The sequence below is a fragment of the Sciurus vulgaris genome (genome assembly GCF_902686455.1).
Source record: "Sciurus vulgaris genome assembly, chromosome: 8".
Classification (NCBI taxonomy): domain Eukaryota; kingdom Metazoa; phylum Chordata; class Mammalia; order Rodentia; family Sciuridae; genus Sciurus; species Sciurus vulgaris.
Window position 1 is genome coordinate 41,959,158 of NC_136468.1, and position 18,928 is coordinate 41,978,085.

The 18,928-nt window shown below is 30.2% G+C and overlaps 1 protein-coding gene across 4 annotated transcripts in view; it reads right to left on the minus strand.

Moving 5' to 3' along the window:
* The window catches only part of PHF14 (PHD finger protein 14), a 198,157-nt gene that overhangs the window by 89,353 nt on the left and 89,876 nt on the right, over positions 1-18,928 (minus strand). For all 4 annotated transcript variants that reach the window (XM_079152054.1, XM_079152051.1, XM_079152052.1 and 1 more), the window contains 2 exons: positions 12,472-12,522; positions 12,236-12,357 (listed from right to left, as the gene is read on the minus strand). In XM_079152054.1, coding sequence (XP_079008180.1) covers positions 12,236-12,357; positions 12,472-12,522 — 173 coding nt within the window. The remainder of the gene's footprint in view (positions 1-12,235; positions 12,358-12,471; positions 12,523-18,928) is intronic.

Genomic DNA, 18,928 nt, shown 5'->3' on the forward strand with positions numbered 1-18,928 from the left:
AGAGGCATTCATCTTTTATACACTGGGCCTACTCATACTTTGTTTCCTAGTATAGTCAGCTCCTGTAATATATATCCAAAGTGAAAAATCAAAAGTACACACTTTCTGTGTACTTTTTTATGTAGTACATAAATGCTTTCTTCATTACATATATAGTCTATAAAATAACTAAAACAAAACTTTTCCGATCTACAGGCATGTCATTTATAATAAAGGCATACCAGAAAGAAAAAAGAGATGAGAACATTAGAGAAAAAATTAACTTTAAAGAACATTTTTGACAACAGAACTGCATGATTTGTATATTAGTTAACATATAATGCAGAAGGGGAAAGGTATGCTTCTAAAATATATTTATTAATCTACTTTGAAAACAGATTCTTATTATCAAATTCAGTGCTTGGTCACTCTTCCCCTACATTCCTATCCTAACTTTGGTTTCTTTTTAATGAAAAAAGGGAAAGTCAGCAAAACAAAATGCCACCATTAAATCATTCTGCAACATTTTGTGTCAAAAATGTAATGGGAAATGCACACATCAAGGGAAAGGTTACTGTTCTTCCAGAATATCTTTTCACTTGGTTCATGGTTCATCTTTCTATATAACTGTGCAGGCACTACTGATGGCTTTCTCTCTCAGCTTAATGTGGCATTTGAAGGATTATGGCATTTTCAGGAAACCACAGTGCAGTGATTTTAGTGGTTATCTGGCTGAAAGTGATGCTAAGATTTAGAATAACTGCTCTGTTTATGTGCAGTGGTAAAAGCCAGCTACTGAGCTATCTCACAATGTCAACCTAATTCCTGGTTATGTATTTTCTTAATAAAACATAAGGTCACTCTAAAGAGAACAGAATTACAGGAAACTCCTTTTGAAAGGGAGTCTGCTATATATTTAGATACACTATATTTAGCTTTAAATTCTATTAAGTACATGGCAATATAAAGAGCTAACTCAGCAACTGATAACTCTGATTCATTTCAGTTCAAGATGAATTTAATTGCTCCTTGAAACTGTTTCACACTTAAAAACTAAAATGAAAAGCAACCTTATGTCACATACTTAAAATAATAGTTATACAAATATGAGAAATGTTATAAATGTTCATCCAGACAATGTAAGTCAACTTTATCTACAAATGTATTCTACTTAAAAGCTCAATTTATTTGTTTTGTTAAAAAAGACAAACTTCTCAAATGAAAATAAAACATCTTTTACTATAAACCATTTCTCATAAACATAAGACTCATTAGTAATAAATAAAAGTGACTGCCTTATTATTAAAACATTTTTCTATAAAAGTATAACTAAAATCAAAATTAGAAATATATTTCAAGTTAATATTATTAAAAATATCACTACTGGTAAAAGGTTTATGTGATAAATTATTCAGAATTACTTATATCTGGATAATGTTTTATCTTTTCATATTTCTTTCTCTTCCTTATCCCTATAATATTACAAAACCATGCAATGAGAATTAAGAGATTATTAAATAAATCTAATGCATTGAGTTTTTTTTTTTTTTTTTTTTTTTTTTTTTTGTACTAGGGGTTGAACCAGAGGTGCTTAATCACTGAGTCACATCCCTAGCCCTTTTATTTTCTATTTTGAGACAGGTCTCACTAACTTAGGGCAATACTAAGTTGCTGAGGCTGGCTCTGAACTTATGATTCTCCTACCTCAGCCACCTGAGTCACTGGGATTACAGGCATGTGCCATCACACCTGGCTTGCATTGTACACTTTATAAATGAGATAACAGGTTCCCAGAAAGTTTATGTGCATTCCTCACAGTTACACAGAATTGCTACAGAGCCTTACCAAATATTTCAAACTAATATTTATTTACTGACTAACTGATTGTGGTGCTCAAGATGGAACCCAAGGCCTTACACAAGACTGCTAAGTACTTATCCTTAAGCCACCCCTCCACCCCTAACCTCTCAATTTTAACCCTATGCCTTCTCCTCACATCTTATCCTAATTGGTGGTGTTTGTTGTCATTCTTGTTGTTCTTTTGCAATACTGGGGATTGAACCCAGGAGTGTTCAATCACTGAGCTACATCTCTAGCCATATTTTCATTTTTGAGACAGTCTCACTAAGTTGGTGAGGCTGCCTTCAAATTGGCAATCCTACCACAGATTCCTGAGCAGTTGGGATTATAGGACTGCACCACAGTGCCCAGCTCCTACTTGGTTGTTAATTAAGTTTTCAAGTGAGGTTCACTTTTTGTTCTTTACTATTAAGATAAATATTACATACTACCATTGGCCTAAAGACAAGAGTGGGGAAGAGAGACTTAAAAAGCTAGAAAATGATCATCCTAGTTTCATAAATTAACAACCTCTCCATATGTATTAATGATATGAAGGAGAAAATTAGTGTTATACTAAATGACATACTCTGCATCTAGAGAATGAGTGAATAAGATGCAATGTGGGAAAAAAATTAAGATTTGGTAAATTCTCTTTTCTATTCTAATGAGAAAACAGAAATGTAAAAGTGTCTGTTCAAATATCATAGTGTTAACTAAAATATACCACACACAGGAAGCATTTTAATACCTGAACAAGATCACCCTAAGGGTTACATAACTATAAGGTTATACCTTCCAGAGATTTACATTCTCAGTTTCTGCATGCAGAAAACAGAATCAATTTAATGGTGTAAAACGTCTCAACTGAGGAACAAACTGACATTTACTTTATGAGGATTCTCAAACAGACAATGTTCCTATTTGCTAAGCTTACTAAATTTCAAAATTCCTATTGCCTTGCATTTTTCCATTCATTTCAATGACCTCTTGTCTCCAAAAATACTACTAATAATAGTGACCCCTCAGATCACAGGTAATCAAAAGGCTGAATATATGTGAGGTACACTGGTTCTAAAAATTTTACTGACAAAATGCAAATACAGTGTGTTTGTAATCTGGCTTTTTTTGTACAACTAAAAGTTAATTCAAATATTCACTTCTCTAAATTTTCCCATCATTAATCTTGTATGTTCAGAATTTTTTTCAATCTACAATTAAAGCAATGATGTGTCATTCTTCAAGACAAGACAAAAGGACTACAAACATATTTAGTAAATAGATGACTACATTTAAAATTACCAATGAGCAAAAAAGTGAGTACATGAAATCACAGATTTCCCCAATAGCATATTTAATAAATATATCTGACATTAAATATATTGCACATCAATAAAATATGTACACATGTGTCATTTTAACTATAGCATATGATGTAAACACAATGTAACTATATTCATATACCACTGAAATATTAATGTATCTTAAATTATCTGAAAAAGGTATAATTTTGCCAAAAAACATCCCACAGGTAAGTATCTACAGAGAAGTTCTGTTATTAGGGCTGTGATCCTTATTCAATATAAAACATAATAAAGAATAATTAAATGATATCTAAAGTTAAAACAGGTAAATAGTTAAAACATTTTAATATATCTTTAGTACCAAAACAAATCAAATAGCATGCTTAAAAGAATAAAGATTATAGCACTGAAGAACATCTAACACAGTATGGAAAGCCATTATTAAGAAAATAACAATATCAGATATGATCATGAAAAGGATGTCATTGATTAGTCCAAAACAAGTACATTTATAGAGGCAAGTCTTATCCAACCAAGCAAATGAAATGTATATTATGCTGAGATCAGAATGTGGAGCTACACTGCCCAAGTTTAAATTCCAGTTCAGTCATTTTCTGGCTATGCAACTGTGGGGAAGATACTTAATATCTCTATACATTAATTTCCTCATCAATTCAATGGTAATAACAATGCTGTCTACCTCACTGGGTACCTAGATGATTTAAGATATACAGATAACATGCCTGATACATTGTAAGCATCATATGAATTACACAGTTATCACATCAATTTTATTATTCTTCCTTATGTATGTAGAACATTTACCATTTCCTAACCACTATGCCATACCCTTTACTTATATTGTCTTATTTAATCCTCCACACAACCTATGCAATAAGAATTAATATTTATTGGTATTTTACAGGTAAGGAAATTAAGCTACAGGGAAGATAAACGCAGAGTTCACAAATAACAAATACAGGTTTTAAACCCAGAAGATTGATTATAAATCCTTATACTTAATCATTTATACACAATATTGCTTCTCAATACTGAAAGATAATTTAAAATTGAATAAAATCTAGACTCTTTGTACAGACTTAACAGGCAATCTGTTTAATGTCTTTTTAGAAATATCAAGTTCAAGAAGGAATAAGATGGGATAATTTTTTGACATTACAAGAAAAGACCCACTTTAACATTTATTTAATTAGAAGCTCCCTTATTAAATTTGAGGGAATTCTTTGAACAAATGTAATTTATAGATAATTTGAAACATTTACAGTATAAAATACAAGGCAATCACACTTTATTATTACTAGAAAGACAAAAAGGGGATCAGGAAAAAAAAAAAAAAAAAACAGGTGGTGAGGGACCTGTGAAAAAGGACACATGCAATGGCTGCTGGAGTTGGAGATGACATGAGGACTAATAGCAAGTAGGTGATGGAAATAGTCTAAAACTGAATTATACTCACAGCTGAACAACTATAAATTTACTAAAAATCATTAAGCTCCACAGTTGAAACTGGTGAAATTTTATGATATGCAAATTAGATCCCAATGGAGTTAATATGAAAAACAAAACAAAACAACTTTCTATTTATCAAAGAAAGTATGTGTTCTAAACTGACTTGCTTTCCACTGTCCTAGCTAAATGAGACACAGCAACTAGAAAAGTGGCTTATTCTAACAGATTTAATCAAGAAAAAGAATCACATTCTACATCATTATATGGGGTCACAAAAGCAACCTGGAAAGATACACAACTGAAAGTATGATTTCATACAAGAGCTTATGACCAAATATAAACAAACAGGTAATGTGACCTTGGGAACCTGGAATAGCATATGATCTTTCAATATAAGAGCTGGTATAATAGACTTTAGAGATGATTTAGTCTAAAGTTCTCTCCTAATAAGAAAACAGATGCACAGGGATTAAGAGACTTGCTTAAAATAACAGAAATGGCATACGACAACCTTGAACTACTTGAGATCTCCTTAATTCCCAGTGAAGTAAACAATACTACAAAAACAAGGAATTATTTATTAATCAAAAAGAAGACCAACATGAGGTCATATAAGTAAGAAAAGAATAATTAAAGAAGTAAATACTGACATAGTCTTAGAAGGAAACATAGTCCAAAACATAGAAAGCAGAAAAGTCTTCAACAAATAATTGTAGGATACACCCAAGAAAGGGTCATGCTTAAAGAAAAGACAATGATACTGATACACAGGAAAGAAGCAACTGACAAATTGGATAAAAATAAATTAATTCCTTGAAAATTACAATTTACTGAAACTGACACAAGACGAGGGGGGAAAAAAAAACTCTGTATCTATTTTTTAAAAAAGATTCACTGAAACCCTTTCCATAAAACTCCAAGTCCAAAAGTTTTCATTGGAGAATTCTATCCAAATTTAAAGAAAAATTTAAAGAAATAATATTTTTAACAAATGTTTTAAAATCAAATTATTAGGTGGAATAATTTCCAAAGTCTTTTAGAAGGCCAGTATTACTTCATAGACAAACTTTGGCAGAGACTTTAAAAGAGAAGAAATCAGCAGAACAATACTTGCAGGAAAAGAGATGCAAAAACCTTATCAAAATATTAGTAAAGAAAATCTAAACACATCACCAGAAGGGGTTTATCCCAGTGTTGCAAGGTTGATTCAACTTTTGAAACCTCCCTGGGAGAGGGTAGGGAAGAGGATGAAGGCTATGAAAGTGCATGTTTTTGTAAATTGACTAGTTTGTTCCCTTAATTTTATGTTATTCATTCTATGTGACTTTTTTTTTCTTTTCTTTTCTTTTCTTTTTTTTTTTTTTTTGCGGTGCTGGGGATTGAACCCAGGGCCTTGTACTTGCAAGGGAAGCACTCTACCAACTGAGCTATCTCCCCAGCCCTATATGTAACTTTTAACACATACACACAGAACTCCTGAACTTAGTAGACTTAACTCTTTGCAGTGGTTTGGGTTGGCAATTTTGAAATTACTTTTGGTGTATTGTAAATTTGGGAAATAGGTAAATATATTGCCTTGAGACCTAAAAATTAGAGAACACTAGATAACTCACAAATAAATAAGTGGAAACAATATTCCCTTAAAACTGTTTATGTACGTTTTGTCATTTTATCACAATTTTAGAGACACTGAACTGTTTTTTGTTTTGTTTTCCTAATTAATTTATGTTGTCTAGGTTTAAAAATTTAAACCAGGTACAAATGATGAAATTCTAAAGGTTCACCCTTGGTATTTTTTAACTGACTTAATCTTTTATTATCTAGATATAAACTAGTCAGTCCCTAGTTCATGAAAATACCATTTTTAAAAATGTATCTCCAAGGATGACATATTATATCAAAGTAGCTATAATATTTGTTCATTTTCCCTACTCATCTTTGACTAAAATAGGGGGAAAAAAACCTTTGCTACTCCCTGCACAGACTGATTTGTTTACACATTCTATCACTGTTGACATGTTAAATATTGGCATTCTTAGAGTTTTAATTGTTATTAAGCTGATTCAATTAAAAAGTACAACTTTTAAAAGTTAATACAATCAAATGGGCAGATTTTTCAAAAACAATAATAAAATAAGCCCTCCAAACTAAAGATATCCCACAAGGTAATTTCTTCCTTTTTTCCTACCAGAGATTGAACCCGGGGCATTATTTATTTGTTTGTTTGTTTATACCAGGGATTGGACCCAGAGGCTTGCTTTATTTATTTATGAATGCACACCAGGGATTGAACCCAGGGGTACTTAACCACTGAGCCAAAACACTAAAAGAAAAAAACCTATCCTAGAAATTGTTAATAGAGGTAATGAAGAGAAATAAGTTTATCCCAAACAGTCTATGTGCAGGAAAGGTACATTTTTAATGCATAAGAAATTTATTAGCAGATATAAATCATAAAGATCTACATTTGTTTCTTAGTTTGAAATTATTATTATCCAAATAATATATATTTGTAGCATTAATTTATAATCATAGGAATATACTGTCTTATTATATATCATATTAAGAGTGATTACTGGGACTGGAGATACAGCTCAGTGGTAGAGCACTTGCCTAGCATGCATGAAATTCTGGATTCAATCTCCACCATTGCAAAATGAATTATTTTTTAAAAAGTGATTACCATATGGTAAACTATATGAATAATAGTAATCTAGCTAGTCTATAGTCAAAATAAAATAACTTTAAAAATTCTACCAAATGTAATCCTAAGTATTCTTAAAATAGATAAAGCTAGGTTCCATTTTTTCTTTGTTTTTGTGGTACTGGGGATTTAACCCAGAGTAATCTATCACTGAGTTATGCCCCCAGTTCTTTTGTGAGACAGGCTCTTGCTAAGTTGCCAAAGCTGGCCTGGAACTTGCAACATCCCAGCCTTAGCCTCCACAGAGACTGATGTTAAAGGCATGCACACTGGATTCATTTACAAAGTCATTTAAATATTCTTCTTTAGTGATCTGCAGTTCCATGAAAATAGTAAGGAAATTTATAACCAATTTTAGCTTTACTATCAATCTAATCAAATCTCAGGAAGTAAGCCCCTCTAATTATGACCCAGCTCATTTAAAATTATCTTTACCAATTAGAATAGAAAAATTAATTAATAAAAAAATCAGAATAGAGACTAATTTTTGAAATAAAAATCTGGTATATACTATTTCTTGTTGGTGCTTCTAATAGTTTATGACACAAAATTTAGTTTGGGGGGAAAGCATTAAGAAGTCAGATATTTAAAATATGAAATAAATTCAAGTTCTAACCACATTGCTTAGAGAACAAATTGACATGCTAACCTTGTAACCAAAATGGTTCAGTATCTATATAATTTGTCATATACTCAAATAAGGAGACTCTAGCAAGTATTTAATAGTGTGGAATTAGTTGTAAAAGTGAATAGCTTCACAGATCATTTCCTAGCCTCAATATTTCTGAATAATGGCTACAACACAAACAAAATTAAAGATACTATTTGAGAAGGCTCACTGATTCTAGAGTTCTTAATTTTAGGAACCCTTCTTTCTCTATCCTACCTCTCTTTAAGTAATAAAATGTGTCACATTGAATTTACATAATTAATATAAAATTTGAGGTTTAAAAGTTTAGTCTTATTCCTAATATGATATCTTAATAAAAATTTATGAAGAAAGGCCTATCTACCTATTTCTAAAATCTATCTTTTGAAAATTAAAACTATTCAAAGAGAACAATCACTTCATTTCTACTTTTGCAGAGATGCATGAATTAATTTCAAATCTGTGTCTATTTTATCTTGTCAAAGGAAAAAACACCATTAGACTTTGGTGACAGTATAAAGTCTTTCAAATATTTTCATGAAAAACTTGTATTTAGTTATTCAATTGTAAAATTTTTTGGGATTCATGAAGAAAATAACTGGTCATTATTCATATGGAGTTTATTTATTAAGCATTTATCATTCATTTATCAAGGACTTATTGAGCATTAAATGTGGAAACAAAAATAAGGTATCACTAAGTGGGGTGGGCCACAACTACTTCCCAAATGAACACCTCTCTTGAAACAAATAAATGCCTGAAAAATATCTCACAATTCTAAGACATAGCATCAATTTGGCCTTTAGCATTTAAATTGCACATTTATGAGGACATAAAGGAATATGTTTTTAATGGAAAACTTCACAGAAAATTTTTAATTATATTTAAAAAGCAGATGGAAAAAATGAAACAATATTTTTTAAAAATCCTACAAGACATTATAAAAAACCATCTTTTTCCTAATGACCTTGATAATTTTCATAATTCCCACATCCAGTGGAAACCATATTTTAGAGAACATGTAAGGATGTATTCAAAAGTCTCTTTGGTTCTCTAAATGCTAGAAATAAGTTTATACAAAAACAGGATACATACAATTTCTGCAAGGTTAAAAGTAGTTATTATTACTAATGGAAGTCTATTAACCAGTTATGACTCACATTTCAACACAGGCATATATGTATCCTTTGTGTTACAATACCATGGGTTCAAATATTTTACAAAGAAACAATTTTACCATCACTTAGCATTATTCACAAAAATCTACGGAGCAAAGTATGATTTGATCACATACAACACAGGGAAAAACTGAGGCACAGAAATGCTAAATTCTTTGTCAAAGACCTGAGAAAAACTTACAGACAAAGCAAAAAATAACAGCTGGATCCTACAAATTACAGTTTACTGAAAAACTGCATACAATTTCTCAAATAAGGAGACTCTAGCAAGCATTTAGTAGTGTGGAATTAGTTGTAAAAGTGAATACCTTCACAGATCATTTCCTAACCTCAAAATGTTTCTTATATAAAAAATTCACATATAAACATATACAAATAACTGAAACAACAATAATATTAATCAATAGGAATTTTCCATATAGCCTGAATTACATAGAGAAGTGTGGTTTCAAACTCAAAGATGCTAAAAAGAAGGTTCTCCTGAGTTGCAGACATCAGTTTAAAGGAACTCGAGGAAACACAGAAAACATATTTAATAGAAGATTATTATGTTTCAAAAAGTTTTTTATAGGAGAACCCTAATAGATGAACAAAATGAGTATGTGGTATCTCTGACCAACCACTGAAATATATCTTTATAGAAAGTAAAACCTTAGGTGTGGGATTGTGGTTCAGTGGTAGAACACTTGCCTAGCATGTGTGAGACACTGTGTTCGATTCTCGGCACTGCATATAAATAAATAAAATAAAGGTCCAGTAACAACTAAAAAAAAAATAAGAAAAAAATAAGAGAAGAAAGCCTTATTTAAAATATCTTAAAATTAAAAAAGAACATGTATACATAATACTTAAGATACAATGTAATCATAAAAATGTGAAATTTAGAGGGACTATTTTCAAATAATGATGGTGCCAATTTCAAATGATATGAGACATCAGGGAAATCAGCAGATACTAGCTATACTATTGTTTTTATTAAACACATGAAACTCTATGCAAAATAAAATTCTTCTTTAATCCAAGAGCAACAGTGCTTAAACTAAATATATATAGTTTTAAAGAAAAATCATATTATAACCATAAAACATTTTATGGCATTGTTTTATATCTATCTTCTCTTTTCCTCAAAAATATTAAAATAAAAACACTTAACTTCCTCTTCATTACCTTTAAAAATCTTCGCTAAAAATTTATGATGCTATCCTTTTTATGAGGTAACCAAGGAAAGGGACTTTGTATATCCATCATTTCTAGGGTAATAAAAATATCTTTACCTTCCAAGAAGACTTTCACAAAACTCCAGATACTGATATGTTGTGATCATGCAATTAGGAATGAAAATTTTACAACAGAAACTAATGAAATAAATAAGAAAGGCAAATATTACTCAAACCTTATAAAGATTAGAAGGAAAATAGTACCTACTTTTTTCAAGACACCTAAAATATAGTGGGTTGGAAATGCCCTATTATAAAGTGATTTTTGAAATATAAGCTATATTCATTTCTTAGGTCACATCAAATATAAGCAAAAAATAAAATAAAATCTGGTAAAAATGTTTAGATTCCATAGTAAAAGGGCCTGAATCAATTTAGTATCTCGAAAAAATGAATGAGACTAGATACTGGTATAGCTTCAAATAACTAAAAAGAAGATCACAGGTTCTTTAAGTTTTTAACTATGATTTCAAATTAATCATGTTCCTCAACCCCATCCCCAACCTCAATGGCATTTCCCTTGATTGAATTTTTATTATGTAAGATTGTTATTTTTAGAATTTATTTATTTTTGTAATTTTATATATACCATTAAATTATGCTTAGCTTAGGATTTCTTTCTTCATAGTATGGTCAGACATTCTTCATAGTATGATCAGAATGATTCATATATATCTCCTGAATTCAGAACAAATTCAACTAAAAATAAATGAATTTCATCTTCACAATTCCCATAAGATTCTACAAGAATTACTTCAAAAAAATTAGTCAAATATTACAGGCTTTCTTACTTTGTTGAAGCACTTTGTATTTCTTCACTGGAATTTTTACTTTCTCCTCATCTTCCTTAATGATAATATAAAAACAATAAATTTTAAAACTTCCTGCCTTTATTTGATCAAGACAAAAGAAATTATATTCTTAATGACTAAAACAAATGACATCATTTTAAAGTAAATATTTAAAATCACGTAATTATACTAACATATTTATTTCATCAACATAAGTTTATTCTTCTTTCAAGTGTTTAATTTTTCTGTCCTCAGTTAACTTAACAGAGCTTTAAAAAGACAATTTTTGAAAGAAATCAGAGTTCCCTCACCATGCTACAGGAACTCTGCCATTGTCCTTTTGAAAGACTGATGCCTCTTTGAAATGAACCCTTCTTTTAACCACCCACACTGAGCACTTCATTTCAGCAAAAGAGGCAAATGACTAAAATTAGAAATCTCTGAGCCCTCTGGTATAGCCATTCTACAGCATGAGCTGAGCTTCCTGATTAGTATTATGCTTGATTTAAAAATAAAAAATTACCCAAACAAAACAAAGAAACAGAAGAAAACAAAACAAAACAGAATCTATCTAGGCCATCTTTTCACCTTTCTTTATTTCATAAGAGAGAAGCATTTAACACATTCATTTTAGTAGGCAATGAGGAAGTGCTAATGAAGTTCTTGCCAATAAAATAAAGTCTGTCTTATCATCACTGCCCATAAACTTCAACATTTATAATAAGCTAAGAGCTTAGTAACTTTATGGTCTTATGAGATAAAACAATAACCTTAGTACAAAGTGTTTGGATTAATTATTTTGGTGGCCTTTTTATACAAAACATTGTCAACTTCTCTTGTAAAGAGAAAATTCTCTTGTGCTCAAGATCCAAATTATCACTCTTATTTACATCTAAATCCAGAGTATAACCATATGTGGAAGATTAATCAGTAGGAAAAAATCTGTTTCTGAAGCATTGTTCTCACTAAATAAGATTTTTATAAACATTCTTTTCAATTTTTCTTTTTCTTTTTGTTTTTTTTTTTTTTCATTTTATCTGTGATGAGAAAATGATGAGCATGGGACTTTAATCCCCAAAAGAAAGGTCTTAGCATCCAATTTACCTGACAAGATTTTCATTGTCTCCAGTTCCTTTGCAAGTTGCACATTCAGTTCTTAAATCTTCAGCTTTGGGTTTCTTTTGCAATACAGACTGCCTCTGTCTTCTTTCTCTGGGAACTCTTTCCTGACATACAAGGGAGAATAAATCAAAACAAAATCAGGATATAATGAAAACAATTTTAAGAAGAAAATTTCTTAAAAGTTTGAACTGTATAAAAAGTGCTTAACTTATTCCAACCTCATGTTTTTCTTCCTCAGGAACGAAGCTGCGTTTCCGTCCTCTGGTTCTCTAAAAGAAAATCCACAAAAATATCTAATGTTTAAATAATGATAAAAATAAATTTCCTCTGTTAAATGTTATTGCCTTGATCTTCAAAAGATCAGCCATGACCCTTAAGTACTTGCATAATCTGGGGCACCTTTAGAAATGCAGAATCTTAGGTTCATTCCAACAAACTGAATGAAAATTTGGCTTTTAACAAAAATTCCTATTAAAGTATATACACCTTAAGTTGAAGAACAACAGTATAGACTTAATAGAGACAGTATTTATTAATAAGTCCCAAATGAATACTCAGGGCTAGTTCTTTCTATATTCATCTCTTTCCTTTCTGTGGTACTCTTGTTATTTAATGCTTTAATATCTGTCCCTGAAACAATTCATCTCCACATTGGTAAAGACTATGTCATATTATATTTCTATACCCAGTCAAACTTGGTATAATGCTTATTATGTAAAGGTTTTAAAATTTTGTTTTACTAAAATAAATTATAAGTGGTCACATAAACCAATTATACTATCTAATATAAATGACAAAAATAAAAATTATTTTTTTCTTTCTATGTCAATCTATTATCCAATTTCCATAATTTATATGTATAGAACAATTTCAGAAGAGTAAACTGTCAACGAGAAAGTATTCAAATTATTCATTTTGGTTCTATGAACTTCAGAACAGAATACTCAAAAGGCCTTCAAACATTTCCACATACTTTTCATTCAACCCATCTTTTAGGTAATGAAGTAGCAAATGTATTATTTAGTTTTGAATTAATATTCAAGTACATATGTTAACCGCCAATTTCATGTTTTCAATTCTTTGGAAGAAATTTAATCACAAGCTGAGTATCCCTTATCCAAAATGCTTAAGACCAGAAATAATACAGATTTCATAATACCTGCATGTATGTTACCAGTTGGTTTTTCCTATCTGAAAATCTAAAATTGGAAATGGCAAAAATTAGAAACTTTCTGGGTGCTGATGTTCAGGAAGTTTCAAATTTGAGAGCATTCCAATATTCTATTTTTGGATTAGAGACAATCAACCTGTATTTACTATTTGTGAAAAACCATCAAATCTTTAACATGATATCATTCCATTGACTGAAACTTTTATCATACCTACACTGCAATTTGTATCATATGGTAAAACACCAATTGACAGTTCTACTGCTGAATGATGTACTTACATTACTCTCTATATTCATAAATTCCCTTTTCTACATCTATTTTATTAAAGTGTTATTTTAAAAATGAACAAGTATATTTATAGTTATCTGAAACAGTCCTTTTAAATTAAATTCATTAATTACCAAATGATAATCACTGATGTATTCATGTAGTAATTAAACAAAATTAACAAAATTCTGGCTAGGAAAATAAGGTAGTTTAAAAAATATGGTATCACACCATCTCAGAGCTCTGAAAAAAGCAGCCCAAAGAAATGACTTTCTGATGTCACAACATCAGTAAGTGACAGAGATAAACCTCAAACCCCAACCTCTTAAGTGACTTTTCCTTTATGTCAAATCCAAGATTAACAATTTAATCATAAGTAGAGATGAGTAAAATTTTCTACAAAGCAAATTTCTTAGTCTGCTTCATTACTTAAATAAACAATAGCAATATAATGCACCATGAAGATTTTTCACATTTCAAAAGGAGTAAATTAGAGAATGATACCCAACAGAGAGGACATACAAATTCTCACTCTATTCTTACCTAAACTGTTAGCCCCATATAGTACAACGACTAACATCACTTATCACCAAGGTAATTACAGGAATTTCTTAGCATTTGTCAAATTACTAATTTTTTTTTTTTTTTTTTTTTTTTAAAGAGAAGATTTAATGCAAACACAACTACTCAAAATACCAAGTCCTCCAATCAGGAAAATGCTTGAGAAGCTAGGCTTAGTGGTAGACTGCTTGCCTAACATGTGTGAGGCCCTGGGTTGGATCTGCAGCACAGTCAAAAATACAAAATAAAGAAAGAAATGTATTGACTTCTAAAAAGGTAAAAAAAAGAAACAATGAGAAAATGATGAAACCTGGAATTTCTTTTTCTGCTTTTAATAAACTGACAGCAACTACAAGCATAAAAACTCATTAGCTGCCTATGATCACAATAAGCAAGGTATTTAAATATGGTGTCCCTAAATGAATCATAAAAGGAGTTTATAAGACAGAGAAATGGTACAAAAAAGCAAATGGAAATAAAATAAAAAACATTTGACTCATCAATCAAATTATAATTATCAAACTCAGAAGTATAGAAGTATTCATAATAGGATAGTTATGTTATATGTTGTGGCTGATACGTACTGCATTAGAAACAAAATAAATAAATCAGTTGGATGAGAACCATGTGTAGAAGAAAGAAGTTTACTTAATGATGCCCTTTAGGATGTAGAACAGACACATTATCTACAAGTTCCAAATGATTAACCATTTAAGGGATTCTAAATCACAATCTTGAAAGTAACTATTAAGGTATTAAAAGTAAAGTTAATACCTTAATAATACCTTAACTTATTAATACTATTAATAAGTTTTAAACTCATTCCAAATCTTGGCATATTCCATTTTTTTGTTATTTTTTTAAGAACTTGATTTACTTAGGAAATAATGATGATCTGAACTACTTATATTGCCTGACTCAATCTGTCTATGGTACATTTTCCTGAAAAGAGGTAATAAAAACATCCACAGAAGAGACTAGAAAGGTATTAGAGGCAATGTAAAAGAACAAAATTATTTTAGTTACCAGCATCATTTTAATAGTTTATTAATCTGAAACAAATAATTAAATATTTCAGTTTTAATTTTTGAAGTTGGGATTATTTTAACTTACAATTAAGTAAAATGCATGATGATTTTCCTAAGCTTAGAATGATCTGACAAATGAACTAACTTTAAAAATAAAAGATAGTAAGTGCTTCAACACCTTTGATATCACTAAACTGGGTTTTACATACTCACTCGTGAACTGAATTTAACACATCTTTTTGATGAAAAAAAATCAACATTTATACAAATAGCAATATGTAAGCAATATATGGTTAGATGAATAAGAAATGCCTACCTATATATTTTCATATAAAGACAACATGCTTATGCATGAGCAAAATCCCATCTTCAATGTTAATTTAGGACAACTAAGTCAAACCTCAAAAACCTCTGTTAAACTACATATTGCCAGAGTTATGGTGTGGAATAAATGCCAGTAGCTTTCTGGCAGCTGGTTCAAACTGCGTCAAACTAAAGTTTATTCACGTGTATGTGTGTATATATAATTCCCTCCAAATTTGTTTTTCAATTATGAAACTAACTTAAAAACAAATCGTAAATTAAAGTTCATTAGATATTCAAAGAAAAATGCTATGTATATGTGAAAACAAGGTGTGAATAAAGTACCATCTGTTTTCGTTGGCTATCAACAAACAACAGATGGAACAGTGATCACCAAAAGTGAGTAATTCCCTTCTGGTCAATTGGCTGTAGAGTGGATTTTAATAACAGAATTATGGAAAAAAAAGTGGAATTATAAAAACAAAATCATCACCAATTTGGCTTAAGTACTATAAATTAAAATAATGTTAGAACTAAATATACAAAATAAAATGTATATGTTTTATGATAAATGTTCCTATAAAACCCTTCTCATAGATAATGGTATATACAAGTAAAACCTTGAAGTGCCATCTGTTCTTCATTTTATTTCATATTCCTAGAAATAAATAAAACTGACATATTTTCAACAAGCAAAAGGCAAAACAGAAGCCTTCAGGTTCTGAATAAGATTACTTTAGCTAAAGAGATGCCCGGATCTCATCCAGGTGAACAAAATAGATTAAAGTACACTCTAGTTCACAACAGGATTGTTTGTGAGGTTTATTCTAAGAATCTATGACAGAAGTTTTATCATTTGCTTAGTAGTCAAAGGACTCCTTGAATCTGATAACAGTCAACTCTGCTAGCTAAACCTTCACAAATTGCATTTCTTTCACAGAACTGTAATCATTTAAGTGATTAGTATAAAGATAAGTAAAATAAGACAAATGAGACAAAATGCACAGTAAACTTTAGACATTTTAACAGAATAAAATCCAAATGTTTGAACATTTTTTCTAAATAAGAATCTAAATATATATATACACATATATCTATTATATATACTTATATATAATATGTGAAACATATTCCATATTTTCAGATTCTTAAGATTTCATCTCCAGCAGTATTAAATAGCCATTTGCATATGTGTAATAACTAGTTATACCATAAGTGTAATGAAGGTAGACTCTATGAAATCTGATTATCTCTCAAAGTCTGTCATTTGGAAAACACTTAGTAGCTCAGTGTTAAGACAGGAAACAGATTAAATGTGTTTAAGTTCTTTTCCAAAATAATGATCTAAAAGAAATAGTCCATCCTGGAAAACAACACAATTTTCAGTCAAAGCTGCTAACAAGTACTTTGACTACTTATTGCATTTATTTTGCAAAAAAAAATGATATATATAAGACAATAAAAATTTGTAAGTCAGGAAGAAAGATCAAAGAAAGTAGATGTGGTGTTTGTGTGTGTGTATATGTGTGTGTGTGAGAGAGAGAGACTAGAAAGAAAGGTCCCAGTAAGTCCTTTGGCACTTGTATAAAAGATGAAAAGATATCAGATGATGTATAATGGGGAAAAAAATGAAAAGAAAACCTGAAAGCTTTCAAGTTACATTAAAGTTGTTAGAAAATATGCCCAAAAGTATAAACATCAACTTTAAAGTAACTTCAAAAGGGACATAAACAAACTAATTTATATTTTCTTCAAAAGTAATTTCCTTTCCTAAAAGGAAAATTTTCCACATAAAAAATAATGCAGAGAAAATGTCTTAAATGATCTGCCTTTACAAAAATTCTATATTTTCATCAATGAAATATGATACATTTACAAGAATAGGACCAACTACCTTTGGTAAACAGGACTACTCCTGTCCACATGGAGTTTAGACCCATGTGGACAATAGGTATCAAGCTAATATTTATTTACAGAAATACTTATTATAAATATTAGTATAACTAAGGAGAAATATAAAAATAAAGTGATATGCTGCTTGGATCTTTCAAAATCCCAACTAAAGTGCATTTATCAAAACTTTTAAACACAGAAATACCATGAGTCAGCATTTCTAAGTATATATTCAGGGGAAGTAAAAGCCTTTGTTCACCTAAAAACTTGTACATCAATATTAATAGCAGCATGATTTATATGAGCCAAAAAGTAAAAACAACCCAAATGGCCATTAACTAATGAAGAGGTAAATAAAATCTGGCATATGCAGATTAGAGTTTTAAAAATGGAGTTTTATATAATAGTAAAAGAAAAAAAGTACTGATACATGCTACCAAATGCATAAACCTTGAAGATATATTGCTAAGAAACAAATTTATGATGTAATTCCATTTATTTGAAGTGATCTGATTAGGCTAATCTACAGTGACAGAAAGTACTCTCTAGTGGCTGCAAAAGTTTGAGGGTGGGAAGTGAGGAATAGGGATGCTAACAGGTATGGGATTTGGGAGCTATTGAAGAAAACATTGTGATAATGGCTATACAACTTTATAAGCACACTAAAACCACTGAATTACATACTTCAAATGGGTGGATTGTATGATATGTGAATTATATCTCAATAAAGCTATTCTTCAAAAAAAGCATCATCAGTCATAATAAAGAGTTAATTTTAATTGCAGCAACTTTTCAAATACAACAAATTTTCCCATTATTGCTTATATGTTAAATTTAATATTTAAGTTATATGTAAAGTTAAAATGCCACTTTAAAGCAAGTTCAATATGTATTAATGATGAAATAAACTAAGTAGACTATAAAATCCACCTACTGACTCAATATCTTTTAATAATATAAAGCATTTGGATGCACTAAGGGAGGAAATTTATCTTAACTTTTGCAGCTCCTAGAAGTTACCCACATTCCTTAGCTCTTTCCTTAGGACCTCATTCTCACACCTTAAAAGGCAACATTTCTGCCAATCTCTATTCCACTATCTGTAGTCACATTTCCCTCTACTGACTACAGAAAGGAAAGGTCCTCTAATTTTAAAAGTCCTGATTAGATGAAGACCGCATGGGTATTTCTGGTTAATCATCCCACCTCAACATCCATAACTTTAATTGTAAGTGTAAAGTCCTTTTGGTAAAGGTAACGTGTTCACAGGTGCTGAGGATTAGGATGCAGACATGTTTGTGACACCAGTTTTCTGACTACCACACTGTGGGAAATCAAATGCATATGTTAAATGAATTTATTAAAGCTATCATCTCACAGACTGAGATGGGCAGTGTGACTGACTTTTTGAAAACAAAAGTAACAATGAAATACAAAGTCCCTAAGTTTAT